The sequence below is a fragment of the Anarhichas minor genome, unplaced genomic scaffold, assembly GCF_050575085.1.
Source record: "Anarhichas minor isolate MPS153535 unplaced genomic scaffold, ASM5057508v1 ptg000026l, whole genome shotgun sequence".
Classification (NCBI taxonomy): Eukaryota; Metazoa; Chordata; class Actinopteri; order Perciformes; family Anarhichadidae; genus Anarhichas; species Anarhichas minor.
In genome coordinates, this window is record NW_027466472.1 from 176,214 (window position 1) to 192,520 (window position 16,307).

The window sequence follows — 16,307 nt, forward strand, 5'->3', positions numbered from 1 at the left end:
AACGCTTCTATCTTGCACGTGTTGCATCTTCTCATGACACAACTTTATTAAGCAACAGTTGGTGCACATGAGTCGGTGGTGTGAGCACACACTGTTTGACCTAATTGAATTGAACCGGATGCCCACCATGTGTGTCTGCAGTTGTCTTTTGTTTACACGAAGCAGCTGCTGCAGACGTCACTTTTAGTTACACTTTTGATTCCGTAAATAATGAACGACATGATCCAAAGACAACATGGCACGGAGTTACAGAAGAGAAGATCTCACGTAATAAATACGGCAGATTAGTGCGCGTTTCCCAAGCCTTATTTCTGGATGGGCGATGGAGGGTGAGTGGAAAGTTTCTAAATATATATACATAAATATATATATATATCCAAGATAACTCAGAAGGAGCTTTGCTGGAGAGGAAGTGAGAGAGGAAAGAAGAATTTAAGAGGAGGGAAAGTCATGTTCCCATTTCTGGTTCCCACGGAGTCGAGGTCACATTTCCCTGAACGTGGTTTCTAGTTGTTGTTTTTTATTTTTTCCTTTCCTCAATCTAAACAACGTGATGTTTAATTTGCTGTTTTCCCCCAACGTGGTGTGTTTGTGAGAACATCAACATGGCGTGAGCTTTAAATAGGATTTTGCGCTTTTTTTTTTAACGACCCAACACACATCTCTGCAATCATTAACCCTCCAATGGCCTCATATCTAACCACAGCCCTCCTGTGTAAATGAAATAACACGTTTGGTGCTCCTGCTTAAAGGTTGCATCACACCCAAAAGCTCTAAAAGATATAAAACAATATTTGTATTGTTTCCATGGCTTTATGCCTCCTGTTAGTGGTTTCATGTCATATCATTTATAGCCTCAGAGCTGTAAAAGACAGATTGAATATGCTGTGTTGTGGGCAGGAGGGGCTGTATAATGGAGGAGAGAACACATGATGGTACCAGTGGATCATTAGAATGATAACCATCTGTTATTCAATGAGTCAAGTAAAAAACAGTTTGCATCAGGAGGATTGTAAAAAGTAGGGCAATATGGCCGACATCTTCACATTAAAGATTCAACATCAGGGAAACATTTTTTTTACTATGTTTCAGCACCGAGTATCATTGATGTAAAAACAGGCTCCGCCTCCTCTGGTTGTATAGAAGTCTATGAGAAAATGACTCTACTTCTCTCTTGATTTATTACCTCAGTAAACATGAGTTTATGGTCTCAATCTCTAGTTTCAAGTCTTCTTCAATACAGCATGATGTTCATTTAGTACATTATGGTCCATTTAGAGTCAAACAGACCATAAAGCAGGGGATGCTTTAGGGCGGGGCTACACAGTGATTGACAGGTCTCTACCAGAGACGTATACGTCGTCTCTGCGTCACTCCTCCTCAGTCCAGATATGGTCACTTCCTGTTCACTGGTTGGAAAAAGTCAAGATGGCGACGGCCTCCTTCTCCGATCTTAATGAGTGTATTCTGTATCTGTTAAGAGTTCACTGTGGATGAAAGCGTGATAAGAACAGCGGATAAGAAAGGGTTGAAGTCTGACAGCTGAGAGCCAGATACGGGTGGTCAGATGCAGCCCCTCCTTCCTCCGACTTCCAGCCCAAATATGCTGCCTCAGCATGAGCCTGCAGAAACACACACACACACACACACACACACACACACACACACACACACACACACACACACACACACACACACACACACCTTTACAGTCAGTTTAAACAAGAGACATTACCACGGACGAATAACCGGAAGGATCTAGTCGATAATGTCGAGTGTTTCAACGACTGCAGCCCTCTATCTTCTCATGTATCTGAGCCTGTTTTATCACACAGAGCTGAGAGAGAGTCTGGAAAACATTACTCAGATTCCTGCAGCAGGGGCTCTGATTATACTGATGGGGGGGGGGGGGGAGAGAGGGAGAGGGGGCAGAGAGAGGGAGGGAAGGGCATCACACGTTTAATCTCTGACACAGTGTTCCTGTACAAAGTGTGTACAGGGATATGAAGTTATGGAGTTATTTTCAGGCATTTTTTCAGGCTAAAAACCCTCCTTATTGAGTTTCATTCAGACGGAGGTGACCACTAGAGGGCGCTGTGGAGGAGACAGAGTGTGTGTCCTTGTTTCCTAAGGGCGTGTTCTCCTACTTTGTCCCTACAGGACTCCTTGATAAGAGGTGGAAGTCCCACCTTTTTGCTGCTCCACTTTTAATGGTTCTTCGTATCTCGGTGATTTGTGAAGACTGTCAGATTTACCAGATACCATTTTCTTTTTTTTTTTATTTAAAGGAACCTTTGTGCTAACTGAGAGAACAGGATGACTTTGACCAAGACCTCACCTGAGCTCTGTGAGCCTCACAGTTAATGAGGGCGGGTTGAATTTCTGAAACAGGAGAAAATTAAAACCCTTATTCCTCTTTCTTTCCACATTTCCTACTTTTCCACCAGCTCCTTCTCAGTTCTCTGTTTTTCAGGTAAAGTCGTGGAAATATAGCAGCGAGCTCCACGTCTTTTGGCTTTATGAGCGTATTCTCTCAGATCAGCAGGAAGGAGGCGGTCGTCCTAATGAGGCCTATAGAGGCCGCTCTTTGAAGCCTCTTCCACCGTTGACTGCAATGGCCCGCAGGAGCTCTGGAGATGTCTTTCATGTCTGAAACCTAGCGACCTATACGTCTACACCGATGCTGAACTTGCTACCGTTGACCTCCATCTCACATACCCATAATCCCTTGTTGATGTTTGGCAATGCTTGCACACAAAGTACACTGCAAGTTTCATCTTGAATTTTGCATTTTTCGTGCAGCATGGCACATTAAAGGAACAGTCCAACATTTTGGGAAATATAATTCTGTTATTTTAATTGTTATATAACTCAACATATCTACAAACAACGGTTCGTATGATATCATTTTTTGATCGTTTTCCTGCAAAAGTCTCACTGTCGGTGGGCAGCACAGCTAAATAACAAGCTAACGGCTAACGGTAACGGAGGTTGCATTGCGTTACATTGTGATGCGTTCAAGCTCTGTTCAGTAAAAGAGTGTATTGGGCGAAGTTTAATTATAAAGTTATCATGATGTGTTCAAATGTAGTGTCGTAAAATGTAGCTTTGGGGCGAGAAACTTGAATAAATACAGATGTTTTGATAATGTTTTCACAGCTAAATAGATATTAAAGAGGGATTTATGACCTGTTTAGCTTTTTGTTTGTTTGTATTGCAAGTATTGACACCGATATCGTGAAGGAAAGAATGGTATCGGAACGTCTCTATTTATTATTTTAGATGTTAAATTATGCTTTTGATCTTCTCATCAGACTCTTAGCAAGTTTATTTCCCAATATGTCAAACTATTTATTTTAAGTCGGGGCTCCTCGTGGTTCATTCTCACCTCAGCAGACGTTCAGTAAACATCGTACAAACAGCTGATTGTAAACTCGTTAATGTCAATGTGATGGAAACACGTCTTCCTCTTGGTTCTCAGCAACACACGGCCGCTGCATGTAAGATGTCAGTTGTTATTAGTGTTAACAAGCAGATGCATTAGACTGCAGAGGCCTTTGATCTGCAGCGTGTGTGTGTGTGTGTGTGTGTGTGTGTGTGTGTGTGTGTGTGTGTGTGTGTGTGTGTGTGTGTGTGTGTGTGTGTGTGTGTGTGTGTGTGTGTGTGTGTGTGTGTGTGTGTGTGTGTGTGTGTGTGTGTGTGTGTGTGTGTGTGTGTGTGTGTGCGTGTGTGTTATGTGCTTAATGCAATAAGAAGCATTAAGAGACGTATTTATGACTGACGGACTCTTCGGCTACGCACACACTCTTTACCCCTTTTGCATTTCTGTCCAGGGGTGGTTTGGGCCAGATGTGTGCATATGGAGATGTGTTAGCTCTCTTTTACCCTCCCTTGTCTGAAGAGCAGAGAAAGAGGGGAAAAATGAGAGGAGCTATGGTACGTTTTTGTGCATAAATGCCTGTTGGATTGAGGAGAGGGCGACGGGGGGAGAGACTGAAAGGTGGGGCGGGGGGGGGGGGGGGTTGTTATGTGTCACAGGGAGTATTTCCTCTGGAGGGAGGGAGAAAAGTGGGTGAACGAGAGAGAGGGAGGGAGGGAGGGAGGTGTGCAGCAGTAAGAGGAGAAGCTATGGCAGCTGGCTCTCAGGACGAAGGGGAGAGCTTCTAAAAACAAACTCTCAGGCTGAAGAGCGGTCGCCACGCCGGCCGCCGGAGGCCACATTCTTACAGCCGGACCATCGGTGTAGTGGTGGGGGGGGGGGGTGGTGTGTGTGTGTGTGTGTGTGTGTGGGAGGGGGGGGGGTCGGGGTAACGAAAAATACCCACCGTCCAAAATACATCACTCGAGAGCAGGTCAGGAGCCATGAAGTACAGACCTCTGGTAAGGAATCCGGCCACACTTGCAGGAAAAGAAACTTTTTGAGGTGACTCTAGTGTCATTGAAGGGGGGGGGGGGGGGTGCTCTTGAACTTAAAGGACACACAGGTGAGAGAGCGAGAGGCAGGTGAGAGCCAGATGTTTCTCACCTGACAGTTCGTCTTCATCGCGTCTTTTCAATGTTTTCTCTCATCTATCTCGGCGTCGTCCTTCTCGACTCGACTGTATTCGTCACGGCGATGTCGGAGACTTTTACAATTTTTGAATGTGTTTGATATCCGAATAGGCGTGTCCTGATGATCGTCTCCTCTTTGGCAACATTGAGCATGTTAATGAGAAAAGTGTGTGTCGACATATCGGTGTGTTTTCTCTTATTGATGAAAGAATATGCTAATTCACCGTCACATGCATCCATAAGGATTTGATCATCTTTTACGAGCCTCCTGTGTGTGTGTGTGTGTGTGTGTGTGCGTGTGCGTGTGCGTGTGCGTGTGAGAGAGTGTGTGAGAGTGAGTGTGTTCTGCTCTGACAGATTCCTGACACAGTTGTCATTGCTGCCTGCAGGGCGTCTGACTCCAGCTCAATAGGTAGTTTATGTTGGACACGCCTCGCTCTCCTCAGGCTGTCTGCTTCACTTTCTAAACTTTGTGATAAAGTCAGACGAGCGAGGAGCTTCTGAATGTGTCGGTAGACCAGTTTCTATTCCACCTGGAATACAAACCGGATGACTTGAAGCTGTTTCTCCATGGAGTGTCGTTGGGGTCGGGTAAGTCAGTGCGTCTGACTCATAAATGTCTCATAAAAAATGATTGTGTGATTTTATAGATGCAAAGTAAAGGTTAGTTTGTCAACTTGAAGTGACGGAGTAAAGGATTCGTGTCAGTTTATAGTTACGTTAACACTCACTGGAGTTTCAGTGTTAAACAGACGGCTGTAAAAGCTACTCGGGTTTAGTGAAACCCAGCTGCCTCCAATAAACATGGAGCAAATCTCTCTTCTAGTTTTGTAGTTGTGGCTTTTTTCTATGTTCCTATGATATCTTACAAAAAGTTGCCCCTCATTTTTATGTTTTCTGACAAAAGTCCAGCAACACGTGTCAATTCGTGCTCGTTATATGTTTACAGTCTCTTCAAAATAAACTTCTGTCTTCACAGAAAACAACTCGGTTAGGTTTAGGAAAAGATCGTGAAATACTTGGTTAGGTTTAGGAAAAGATCGTGAAATACTTGGTTAGGTTTAGGAAAAGATCGTGAAATACTTAGTTAGGTTTAGAAAAATATCGTGAAATACTTAGGTTTAGAAAAAGATCGTGAAATACTTAGTTAGGTTTAGAAAAAGATTGTGAAATACTTAGTTAGGTTTAGGAAAAGATCGTGAAATACTTAGGTTTAGAAAAAGATTGTGAAATACTTAGTTAGGTTTAGGAAAAGATCGTGAAATACTTAGTTAGGTTTAGAAAAAGATTGTGAAATACTTAGTTAGGTTTAGGAAAAGATCGTGAAATACTTTGTTAGTTTAGTATAAAATCGTGAAATACTTAGTCAGGTTTAGGAAAAGATCGTGAAATCATAGACCTTCAATCATAGACTGTATATAAGAAGTAGACGTAGTTATGGTGACGTCGACCTTCGGTTTGTGGACGGACGTTTTGAAGCCTCGAGTTCGCCGTCGCCATCTTGGATTAGTTCGCCTCAAGTCAGACTTTTAGAGCGTGTGTTGTTTTTCATTGTCTTCAAATCTCAGTGAAAGTCAGACTTACACAGGAGAACATTATACAAAGAGTTCCTCTTAATCATAACAGCGATTAATCATTATGCTTCATTTGTACTTTAGATGCTAATGGAACTATTTGTATTCTAAAACGTTTCAACCTAAATACTGAAGACCTGTTTCATTGTGATGAACAGAAACACCTTTAATCATCATAAGATAGGATGAGATAATTCTTTAATGGTCCCACAGCAGGGTTATTGAATGTTAATACCACTTGTGTATACAGAGGTTGTGTTTTTCTAAATAGCATTTGGATTTAAAACCTACATTTCCGTTCTTAAAAGCAGGACTAGTATGTCCTAATAAATCCACATCTTTAAACGGCCCATCGGCTCCTGATGACACACTTGGCATCATCTTCATTGTCACAAGGCTCACATTCATGTCTCTAAAATGAATGTAGACGTTCAGTATTTCTTTCTTTTACCAGCTAGTGCAGAATAAATGAGAGAAGAGGAGGAATCGGAGCCAGACGTCTGATTCATGGTGGAAAACATGCTGAAAAAAAGGGCAAAAACATTCTGCAAGTGGTGAACCATTTCTTCATCAGAACCTCACACGCTTCACTCATTTGGTCGACTTTATGGAAGTTTCACATTCTGAAGAAGTGAGTTCATCATCTCAAACAGGACTGACTGCTACACACTTTTTATTCTCCTTTTTGCATACTTGGAGTTTTTCTACATGTACAAATATTTAACAAAGCGCTGCGGGGCTGATTTGTTTCTTAGCTCTTTGAATCATATCGTAATCAAACCCTGATATTAGTTTAATATCAGAAACAAGACTTGTTGGTTCTTATTGAGGCTTGTTAACTGTTAAAAATAAACCATAATTTAAATTGTACATGGTTTACTGACAGAAATATGAGATTTGTCAGTACTATTATTAAGTTCAACATACCAAAACATATATGGCACAGAATTTAAAGTACACAACCACATTTATAGTAATAATAACACAAGTTTACGGCCCTTAAATGTAGAGAAAGTGATCAAACTAAACATTAAATTAGTGCTACTTGTTGGCGGGTCATATATGAAGTTCAACAGAGCTGTTGATAAGATCGGTGCTTGGTATTGATCAATGAGGGCTCAGTGTTTTTCTTATTTAACGCAGCTTCAGATGGCTGTTACGTCTTCTCATCGTTATCCATCCAGGCCTCCATCAGCAGCTCAGCGTGTCGCGGTGGAAGCAGCAGGTTGGACGAGGTTTACATAAACAGTGTGACATCTGAGCTCTGTGAGCACACCCGGGGCGATGTAAAGGTCAAGCCGCTATTGTTCTCAGGCCGGCTGGATCATCGAATCCCTCGGCTTCTCTTGGTCGCTTCGTTCACTCTGTCCTTCTGGAAGGAGGGACGGAAGAGAGGACAAAGGACATGGGAATAGGAAACATGAAAGAAAGGAAGGAAATATAGTTGGATTCAAGATACAGATAAATAGGCGGCAAAAAATATTAGGTGGCATAAGAGACGAGTTATGCTGCGTTTGATTTGAACTTGTAAGTCAGAATTTCCAAGTTCACAGTTTGTAAAACACTCGGAAAGTCGGATGAACTCCTCCAACCCCGACCTCAAAATCCAAGATGGCTGCTCTGTGCGTCAACAGTAAACGAGCTGTAGTAATATGCAGTTTATGAACACTTTATTCTTACTTATGTCGCATTAAATCAGTAATAAATATAGCAGAGCACTGTTTCACATTGTGATCTAAATATAACTTAAAATAACGAGGCTCTTCTCTACTTGAATCTCGTGCATTTTCGTTCCCGTTAGAATCAATGTATTTACAGTATATTCCTCTTCTACTCTGGACTGCAGCCGGACCGCCGATGAAACCGAAACATCTGGTTCAGCCCCTGGTGGCCGGCCGTTAGTTTAGGAAGCGCTTCAGATGAGAGCAGTGAGACTTCTATGAGTCAGTCTGTCGTGTGCGTGTCATTGTGGGAAGCCCAAATCGTGAACGAGATTATCGGATTAGTTGTACAGCCCTACAATCCATTCAGCAGATGTTGAGAGCTTTTTCTGGACCAAACAACCTTTTGCCGTCTCAAGAGCCTCGAGGCGTGATTGCTCTCTGCAGTTAGACTTTTTGTGACATAAAGAAAAGTCTCGCTGTTCTATAGATGTTGTGGTTTAGTGGACGGTATCCTGAGAAGATGTGAGAGCTGAAGCATGAAGGAGAAGTTGGTACCTGCCCCTCAAAAAGCTGTAAAACGTCCGACTCTAGTCGAGGTCTGAGCAGAGAGCTGCACCTCCTCGGGTTCTCCTCCCGCTAATCTGGCTCCGAGCGGACTTGTTTGCTTGCACGGGAATTGGGGAAAACATGACGCCATGTAGCTGTAGGAACCGGGTCGGCACGTACTCGGCGTGTCCCAGAGACCGGGTGGAGGTCCGGTGTGAGGCGCTGCTCGCAGGAAAAGGTTAAACAGTGAAAGCGGCGTTTGAGAAACAATGAAGTAATGGAGAGAGAGAGGGAGAGAGGGAGAGGGTGAGGGACCGAAACAAGGAGGGAAAGGGAAGGAGAGATGGAATGTATCGAGGAGGAAGAGGAGGAAATAAGGCTCTGGTTTCTTTCCTTCCCGGCGCCATAATATTTGGAGGATTTTGTAATACACCGTGAGCCATAAATCATCTTAATGTAAATGTCAGTTTTTGCTGATTTAACCCGGTCCCAGATCTTTTCGTACGTTTGGTCTAAACACCCGCTGTCTTGTAATCCTGTTATAATCCTGTTATACACAGGAAGTCATGTGCTTCATATGTGTCCAGCTGCAGCAACAGCAGCGTGTTGTAATTAAGAGAAACATGAGAGTTAGTAGTTAGCGTTAGCAGCTTTAGCTAAGATTCATGAGCAGATAAGTACAGAAATCACCAGAAACAATAACGAAGTAAAGAGGTCAAAACAGCAGACTTACACTTTGATTGACAGGTGAGAAGTGCAGCGACTATTAACAAGGAATGTCATCCTCTCTCTCACACACACACACACACACACACACACACACACACACAGCTGCAGTTTCTTTGCTTTCTGTAGAGATGTGTGAAACAACAGGGTCACCAGAGCTCATGCAGGGGTGAGAGAAACACGTATGTACGGGGTGTAACTCACACATGCTCGCATTAATACCATATCTGGACTGAGGAGTGACGTAGAGACGCTGTCAATCACCGTGTAGCCCCGCCCCTAAAGCATCCCCTGCTTTATGGTCTGTTTGACTCTAAATGGACCATAATGTACTAAATGAACATCATGCTGTATTGAAGGAGACTTGAAACTAGAGATTGAGACCATAAACTCATGTTTACAATGTTTACTGAGGTAATGAATCAAGAGAGAAGTAGAGTCATTTTCTCATAGACTTCTATACAAACAGACTTCTGAATGCAAGTTTTAATACACTTCCCCGTTGGCTTCACTCGGCAGAACCGGAGGTTGCCGCCTGATCCACACCTACCACTCCTGTGAGAGTGTCAGCTTCATCACTTGCCGCTCCTCTTGATGTGTGGTTGGCCTTTAAGCAGCAGTTAGTCGGCTGCAATGCAAACTAAATGCATCTGTGAAGCCTCAGCAGGTGCTGAAGAAGGTGAATGTGGAATAAATAGCAATGCTGATGTCCATAGCATATTTAATTTAAAGTCACTTCAACGTAACATGTTAGCTTCATCTTCACTGCCGTGGAGTCACAGACACGGTGTCTTCAAACCAAAACATCTTCACGCTCACGAGCTGAGATACGTGTGTGTGTGTGTGTGTGTGTGTGTGTGTGTGTGTGTGTGTGTGTGTGTGTGTGTGTGTGTGTGTGTGTGTGTGTGTGTGTGTGTGTGTGTGTGTGTGTGTGTGTGTGTGTGTGTGTGTGTGTGTGTGTGTGTGTGTGTGAGAAGAAACAGGCGATGATGGAGTGATTTAATGGACTCGGTGTTGTGTGGAATTTCAGGGAGTATCGTTAACTTTCCAGTCAAGTTTAAAAGCAGGACTGGAGTCACAACCTGGCATCCATCACCTCCTCTCTGTGTCTCTCTCTTTTCTATATTTCGCTCTGTCTCTCTCTCACCCTGTCTCTCTCTTTTCTATCTATCTCTCTCTCTCTCTCTCTCTCTCTCTCTCTCTCTCTCTCTCTCTCTCCCCCACACCTCCGTCCTCCATGTTTTTCCCTCCTGTCTCACCCAGCACTAATTAATATGTTCTCTGTGTCCCTGAGGCTTCCTCTTCTCTTTCTTTCTCCGTCTCTCTTCTCTGTTCGTGGTCTCCTGAGGGATGAAGACGACTGTACTGCTTATCACAGCAACAACAACACCTGCTGTACTTTGCGTTGTCCGTCTCTGCCTCTAAGTTTTTATTTTAGTTCTGTCCATCTCGGTGCGTGTTAAACATGGACGTGGCTGAGATTCGCAACCTTATGCGCAAAACTCGAGACACTATTTTAGAAAACGGCTTCCTGATCAAAAGTGTCGACGAGCTCAAACATGTGAGTGTTAAAGTTTAACTTCTCGTTCTAAAGTCGTGCTTTATATATTTATAGTAGATATGTGTGAAACCTGGGTGGGGCTCTTTGGTTTAAGTGATGCATCTTAAACTCCATCTCTGTTCTTTATTTGATATACAAACATAAACTCTCGTTTATTTTGTTCTAATGTGTTGAATGAACGTGAGATCTGTGACAGACTTCAGACAGCGCTTCTTGCCGTTGGTCATAATAATAATAATAACTTTATTTAAATAGCACCTTTTAAAAACGGTCCGTCGGAAGGTCCACGAAAATGTCGTCCTATGAGGCTAAAATTTGTCAGAATCCTACTTACCGACATATATATCTTTAAATTTGACATTTTTGAGTTTGTGACGACGGCTTCAGTGTCTCAGGATGCCTTCAGGCGCAGCAATAAGTGTAGGTCAACTGTGTTTTTTTGCACACAATAGAAAATAGACTTGAAGCGTGAAAACATGTTCAGGTCCCGTTTAGTAATGCAAGACGTTATGCAGCCTGTTCACACAGCTGGATTAATCAAATACATGCACATTTGTCCCGTCAGACGCCTGAAATGTGCCTTTTTTTTTTTTTAAATGTCCCGAATCTGATCTGAAATCCCAGTTCAGAGAAACTGCTCATGCTGACCTGCCTGTTTGAATCCCACATCTATCTCATACTTGTCTCTCTCTCTCTCTAATGTTTTATATTAGTAAAGTATGAACATTGGCGTTCACTGCTTATTCATTTATCTCTAGCTGTTGCAGCTCTGATTTATCATTTTAATTGTTTCTTCTAGTCCTCTGAGGACGGGTTATGTGTCCGTGTTCTCCGGTTCCTCCCTTCTTTCTCTAATTGCATGAACAAGCAAGAGTCTGATTGATGAAGCGTTGCATACGGCATGTTGTCATGATGTTGGCTCACTAACCTCCTCCTCCCCCCCCCTCCTCCTCCTCCTCCAGGTGGTGGCCAGTGACGGTGTTCGGGCTATGATGGAGTCGGCCCTGACAGCCAGAGACCGGGTGGGCGTGCAGGACTTTGTCCTCCTGGAGAACTACACCAGCGAGGCCGCCTTCATAGAGAACCTACGCAAGCGCTTCAAAGAGAACCTCATCTACGTGAGTGTGTGGGGGGGTGGATGATCTATACTGGGATCATTTAGATGCTTCTATAGAACTGGTCATGAGTTTGGATTAGTCTGAAGATGACTTCTTTGCTTCTCATTAGAAGTTAAAAACACAACAGAATGATCTTCATGTTGGTTTCCTGTAGTCGATCACAATAAACTGTATTTTCTCGGTGATGAGCAGCGTCATGTTTCACGATACAGAAAGTCTTCACCTGAGATGTTCTTCAGAGGGTTAAAGTCTCATCACGCATTGCTTGATGTGAACACTTCCACACGCTGTCACAGCTCATGTTGGACCAGTTAAAACAAGGCAGATAATGAGACTTCTTGTCCCCTTCGTCAGACGTACATCGGCTCGGTGCTGGTGTCCGTGAACCCGTACAAAGACCTGGAGATCTACAACAAGAACCACATGGAGCGGTACCGCGGAGTCAACTTCTACGAGGTGTCGCCACACATGTGAGTACACAACGTCTGCACACGTCACAGAATCCGACCCGGTGACGAGCTTTAAGACTAACTCTATAGAAACAGACCATCTTCTCTCTGATGGTCTGGTTTACTGATGGAGGTCTGATAGAGGATCAGGACTACACTGAGACTGGTTCAGGACCAGATAAAAGATCCTCACAGTGACTTTAAGGATCGTATGTTTAAAGCCAGAGTATTCCAGTTTGAAGTAGCCTCAAACATGAACCCTCTCTTTCCAGTCATATGGAGAGAGGCTGGTTTTCAGAACATACAATCATTGAAAACAACCCTTCATGTCTTCCTTCACACCATGAATGCAGCATTATGTACACCTGTAACAACGGGGAGCGATGGTTCATTGCACTTCTTGGCTTTTACAGGTGTAAACGTCATTCATGGTGGACAGCATGTTTACTTGTTTTTCGCTCCAAAGCTCTAAAAGAAGGAGTCTGTTGATGCTTTGTGAAGCTTCTTTAGTTTTGTTTACCCGAGGATGACGTAGTATTTCACGTCACAGTGTGTTCTAAATGACATTAGATGCTGGAAGTCAAATAATAAGACAAAGACACAAAGACAGACGGAGAACAAGCTGAAGCGATATCATTTAAGTCACGAGTCTAATGCTAGAAATCAAGGACTTGTCTTGGTTTTCACTTTAACTCTTGATCATCGTGTCACAGGAATATTTACACTCTCGTGGTGTCATTGGTCAGACACGAGGCAGAGTGTTTGTTTGAAAGGTTGCCACAGGAATGGGGAGGGAATTCCCTGTCAACCCCCCCCCCCCCCCCCCCTATAGGTCAACTGCAGAACAATCAAGTGCATTATGGAGACTAGAAGTGGCGTCATCGAAAACATTTCAGAATCTCTCTCACCAGCTTCTTCCTCTCCGGTCTAACCGCTGCTGCTGCTGGTGCGTTTGTTTTTTTCTCACTTGAGCGAAGAGCCAAATGTTTTCCTCTCCCTCTGAGTGGAACCAAAGATGTGTTTTGGCAAGAAGAGGAGAAAAGTAAGCAAATGATGGGACCAGGAAAGAGAGGGAATCCCTCTGACCTCAGCCTTAACCCCCCCCCCCCCCCCCAAAGCCCTCCCTAGTATCACACACACACACACACATATACACACACACTCACAGAGGATGATTTAGCTGTGGCCAAGCTGGTGGTTGTATTTTTATCTTCCATCTATTAGTCTGTTGTCAGAAATGTGTCCGAACAGGCTGAGTCAACATGGCGGTGCTGATAACAGCGACGAGGCTGACGAATGATACTCTAACTGAAACAAGCTGTGTGTCTCTCCATCTTCACACGACCAGGAGACCCACCTGTTCCACTCACACTCAAGTTTTCCAAACAGACTTAGCGTGAAGTTTCTAATATCTCAAGTGTGCTTGAAACACCCGATCTCGTCTCTCTCCTGCAGCTACGCGGTGGGCGACAACTCGTACCGCTCCATGAGGACGGAGAGGAAGGACCAGTGCATCCTCATCTCCGGGGAGAGCGGCGCCGGGAAGACGGAGGCGTCCAAGAAGATCCTGCAGTACTACGCCGTCACCTGTCCGGCCAGCGAGCAGGTGCAGACCGTCAAGGACCGCCTGCTGCAGTCCAACCCGGTGCTGGAGGTGAGATGTTGAGGCATTAATGTCTGTGGACCACACAGGGGTTCTCTCAGAATACTGGACTCTCTCTCTGTCTCTCTGTGTGTCTGTGTCTGTCTCTGTGTGTCTGTGTCTGTCTCTCTGTCTCTCAATTCAATTCAATTTGGCTTTATTGGCATGAAAGTTTAAAAACAGTATTATTATCTCTCTCTCTCTGTTTCTCGCTCTGTCTCTCTGTCTCTCTCTCTCTCTGTCTCTCTCTCTCTGTCTCTCTCTGTTTCTCGCTCTGTCTCTCTCTGCCTCTCTCTCTCTGTGTCTCTCTCTGTCTCTCTGTCTCTCTCTCTCTCTGTCTCTCTCTCTCTGTCTCTCTCTGTTTCTCGCTCTGTCTCTCTCTGTCTCTCTCTCTCTGTCTCTCTCTGCCTCTCTCTCTCTGTTTCTCTCTCTGTCTCTCTCTCTCTGTTTCTCTCTCTGTCTCTCTCTCTCTGTTTCTCTCTCTGTCTCTCTCTCTCACTCTCTGTTTCTCGCTCTGTCTCTCTCTCTCTCTCTCTCTCTCTCTCTCTCTGTTCCCTGTTATCTCTCTACCTCTTAATCCGTCACTCATCACTCCTCTCCTTTCCTTATCCCCTTCTATCCTCTCTCCAGGCCTTCGGCAACGCCAAGACGTTGCGTAACGACAACTCGAGCCGCTTTGGCAAATACATGGACATCCAGTTTGACTTCAAGGTGAGCGTGACAGTCTGATTTACTCCGACTGATACTTTGAGTTTCCCTAGTATAGTTGTGGTTTTCTTGATAATATAACGATGTAAATATACTTTGTTTTCTGTATTTTTACATAGACTCTGTGTTTTGTTTGTGTGTACTTACTCACGTCACTCCTTACTCCTGCGATCCCTTTTTTTCTGGGTTCTCAAAATATGTTTCGGACTACAAAATCCCTGTCATGCATGTTGTATGAACCCTCCGTCATTCAGTACCCCAGCCTCACCCTCTCCTCCTCCTCCTCCTCTCACCCTCCCCCCCCCCTCCCTCCCTGGCCTTTATCCCGTCGGCAGGGCGCCCCAGTGGGAGGCCACATCATCAACTACCTGCTGGAGAAGTCTCGGGTGGTCCACCAGAACCACGGGGAGAGGAACTTCCACATCTTCTACCAGCTGATCGAGGGAGGAGAGGAGGACCTGCTGAGAAGCCTGGGCCTGGAGAGGAACCCTCAGCAGTACCAGTACCTGGTCAAAGTAAGTATCGAGTACTTTAAAAGGGATAGTTTGAAGTTTTTGGAGTGTAGTACTTCTTCATAGCAATGTACTGCTGTCGAGGTATTTTAGACACCCTAAAATAAATCAGTTTAAGTTTTCGTACGTGTTATTAGAAGACGTTATCTCTACTCTTGTGTGTGTATGTCGGTGTAAGTGTGAGTGTGTGTGTGTGTGTGTGTGTGTAAGCGAGCGAGAGAGAGAGAGAGAGAGAGAGAGAGAGAGTGTGTGTGTGTGTCCGTCCGTCCGTCCCAGTGGGAGTTCTGGTTAATAGGCTCTCAGTCAGGGACCCTCAGTGCAGCATGAGGAGCTTTCCTCAGGGGGGGAAATCTGCCTCAAGGCACGAGCTGAACCTTTCCCTTGATGAACACACACACACACACAGACACACACACACACACACAGCTACCGATCAATAACACCTCACATGTGTGTTTGTGTAAATAGGTGTTTACTTTACATGTAAACAGCTATTTACAACCTACTGTTATGTATTTTGCTGGACCTGTTCATAGAAGTAGATGATAAATATAGTGTGTGTGTGTGTGTGTGTTTTCCAAAGGGTAACTGTCCCAAAGTGAGCTCCATCAACGACCGCAGTGATTGGAAGACGGTGAGGAAAGCCTTGACTGTGATTGGCTTCAGCGAGGACGATGTGGAGGTAAGTCTCCGAGCTGTGTACGTAACGTAAAGGGTCGGTGTGGATGAACGAGGTGCTTCTGCAGGCAGTTAAAAACAGTAATTAACAGTTATACACATTGTTGGTAGACAGAGCTACGTATTACCAGCTGTATGAATCGTATGCACGGAACATGTTGCATCTTCTCTTCTTTGACAGCTACTTAATACTTTAGAGTTGAGGTTCACCTCTTTAGCCCTTTAACAAACATTACACTTCACTCTGAACACTGAGGAGGCTGTTTCTGCTTCAGACGAGCACTGTGGGTGTTAGACGTGTGTGTGGTTGTTATTATATGGTGAGAACTTATTTTTACTTTAGTCCTCCTACATGCTTCATGGGTCTGGGCTTGCTTTCAGAGCTTTTTATTGTTGTTTCTTAGATCTCACACTTCTGATAGAGCAGTAGTGAGTGTGTGCAGCTCTACTACGAGCGTTGCTGCACTCCTCTCCTGCTCAATTCTTGACCTCATTTTAATCAAACACGCCTTTATCTGCCAACTCGGTCATAAATTATAATCTTTATTGTGCTGCAGCCTCTCGTTACCTTTGTTCTC

General features: G+C 44.2%; 1 protein-coding gene across 3 annotated transcripts in view; it reads left to right on the forward strand.

Annotated features, from left to right (window-relative positions):
- Positions 1 to 16,307, forward strand: part of LOC142958915 (unconventional myosin-Ic-like) — a 51,208-nt gene that overhangs the window by 19,451 nt on the left and 15,450 nt on the right. For all 3 annotated transcript variants that reach the window (XM_076099939.1, XM_076099941.1, XM_076099940.1), the window contains exons 2-7: positions 11,585 to 11,740; positions 12,095 to 12,210; positions 13,645 to 13,843; positions 14,462 to 14,542; positions 14,875 to 15,054; positions 15,635 to 15,733. In XM_076099939.1, coding sequence (XP_075956054.1) covers positions 11,585 to 11,740; positions 12,095 to 12,210; positions 13,645 to 13,843; positions 14,462 to 14,542; positions 14,875 to 15,054; positions 15,635 to 15,733 — 831 coding nt within the window. The remainder of the gene's footprint in view (positions 1 to 11,584; positions 11,741 to 12,094; positions 12,211 to 13,644; positions 13,844 to 14,461; positions 14,543 to 14,874; positions 15,055 to 15,634; positions 15,734 to 16,307) is intronic.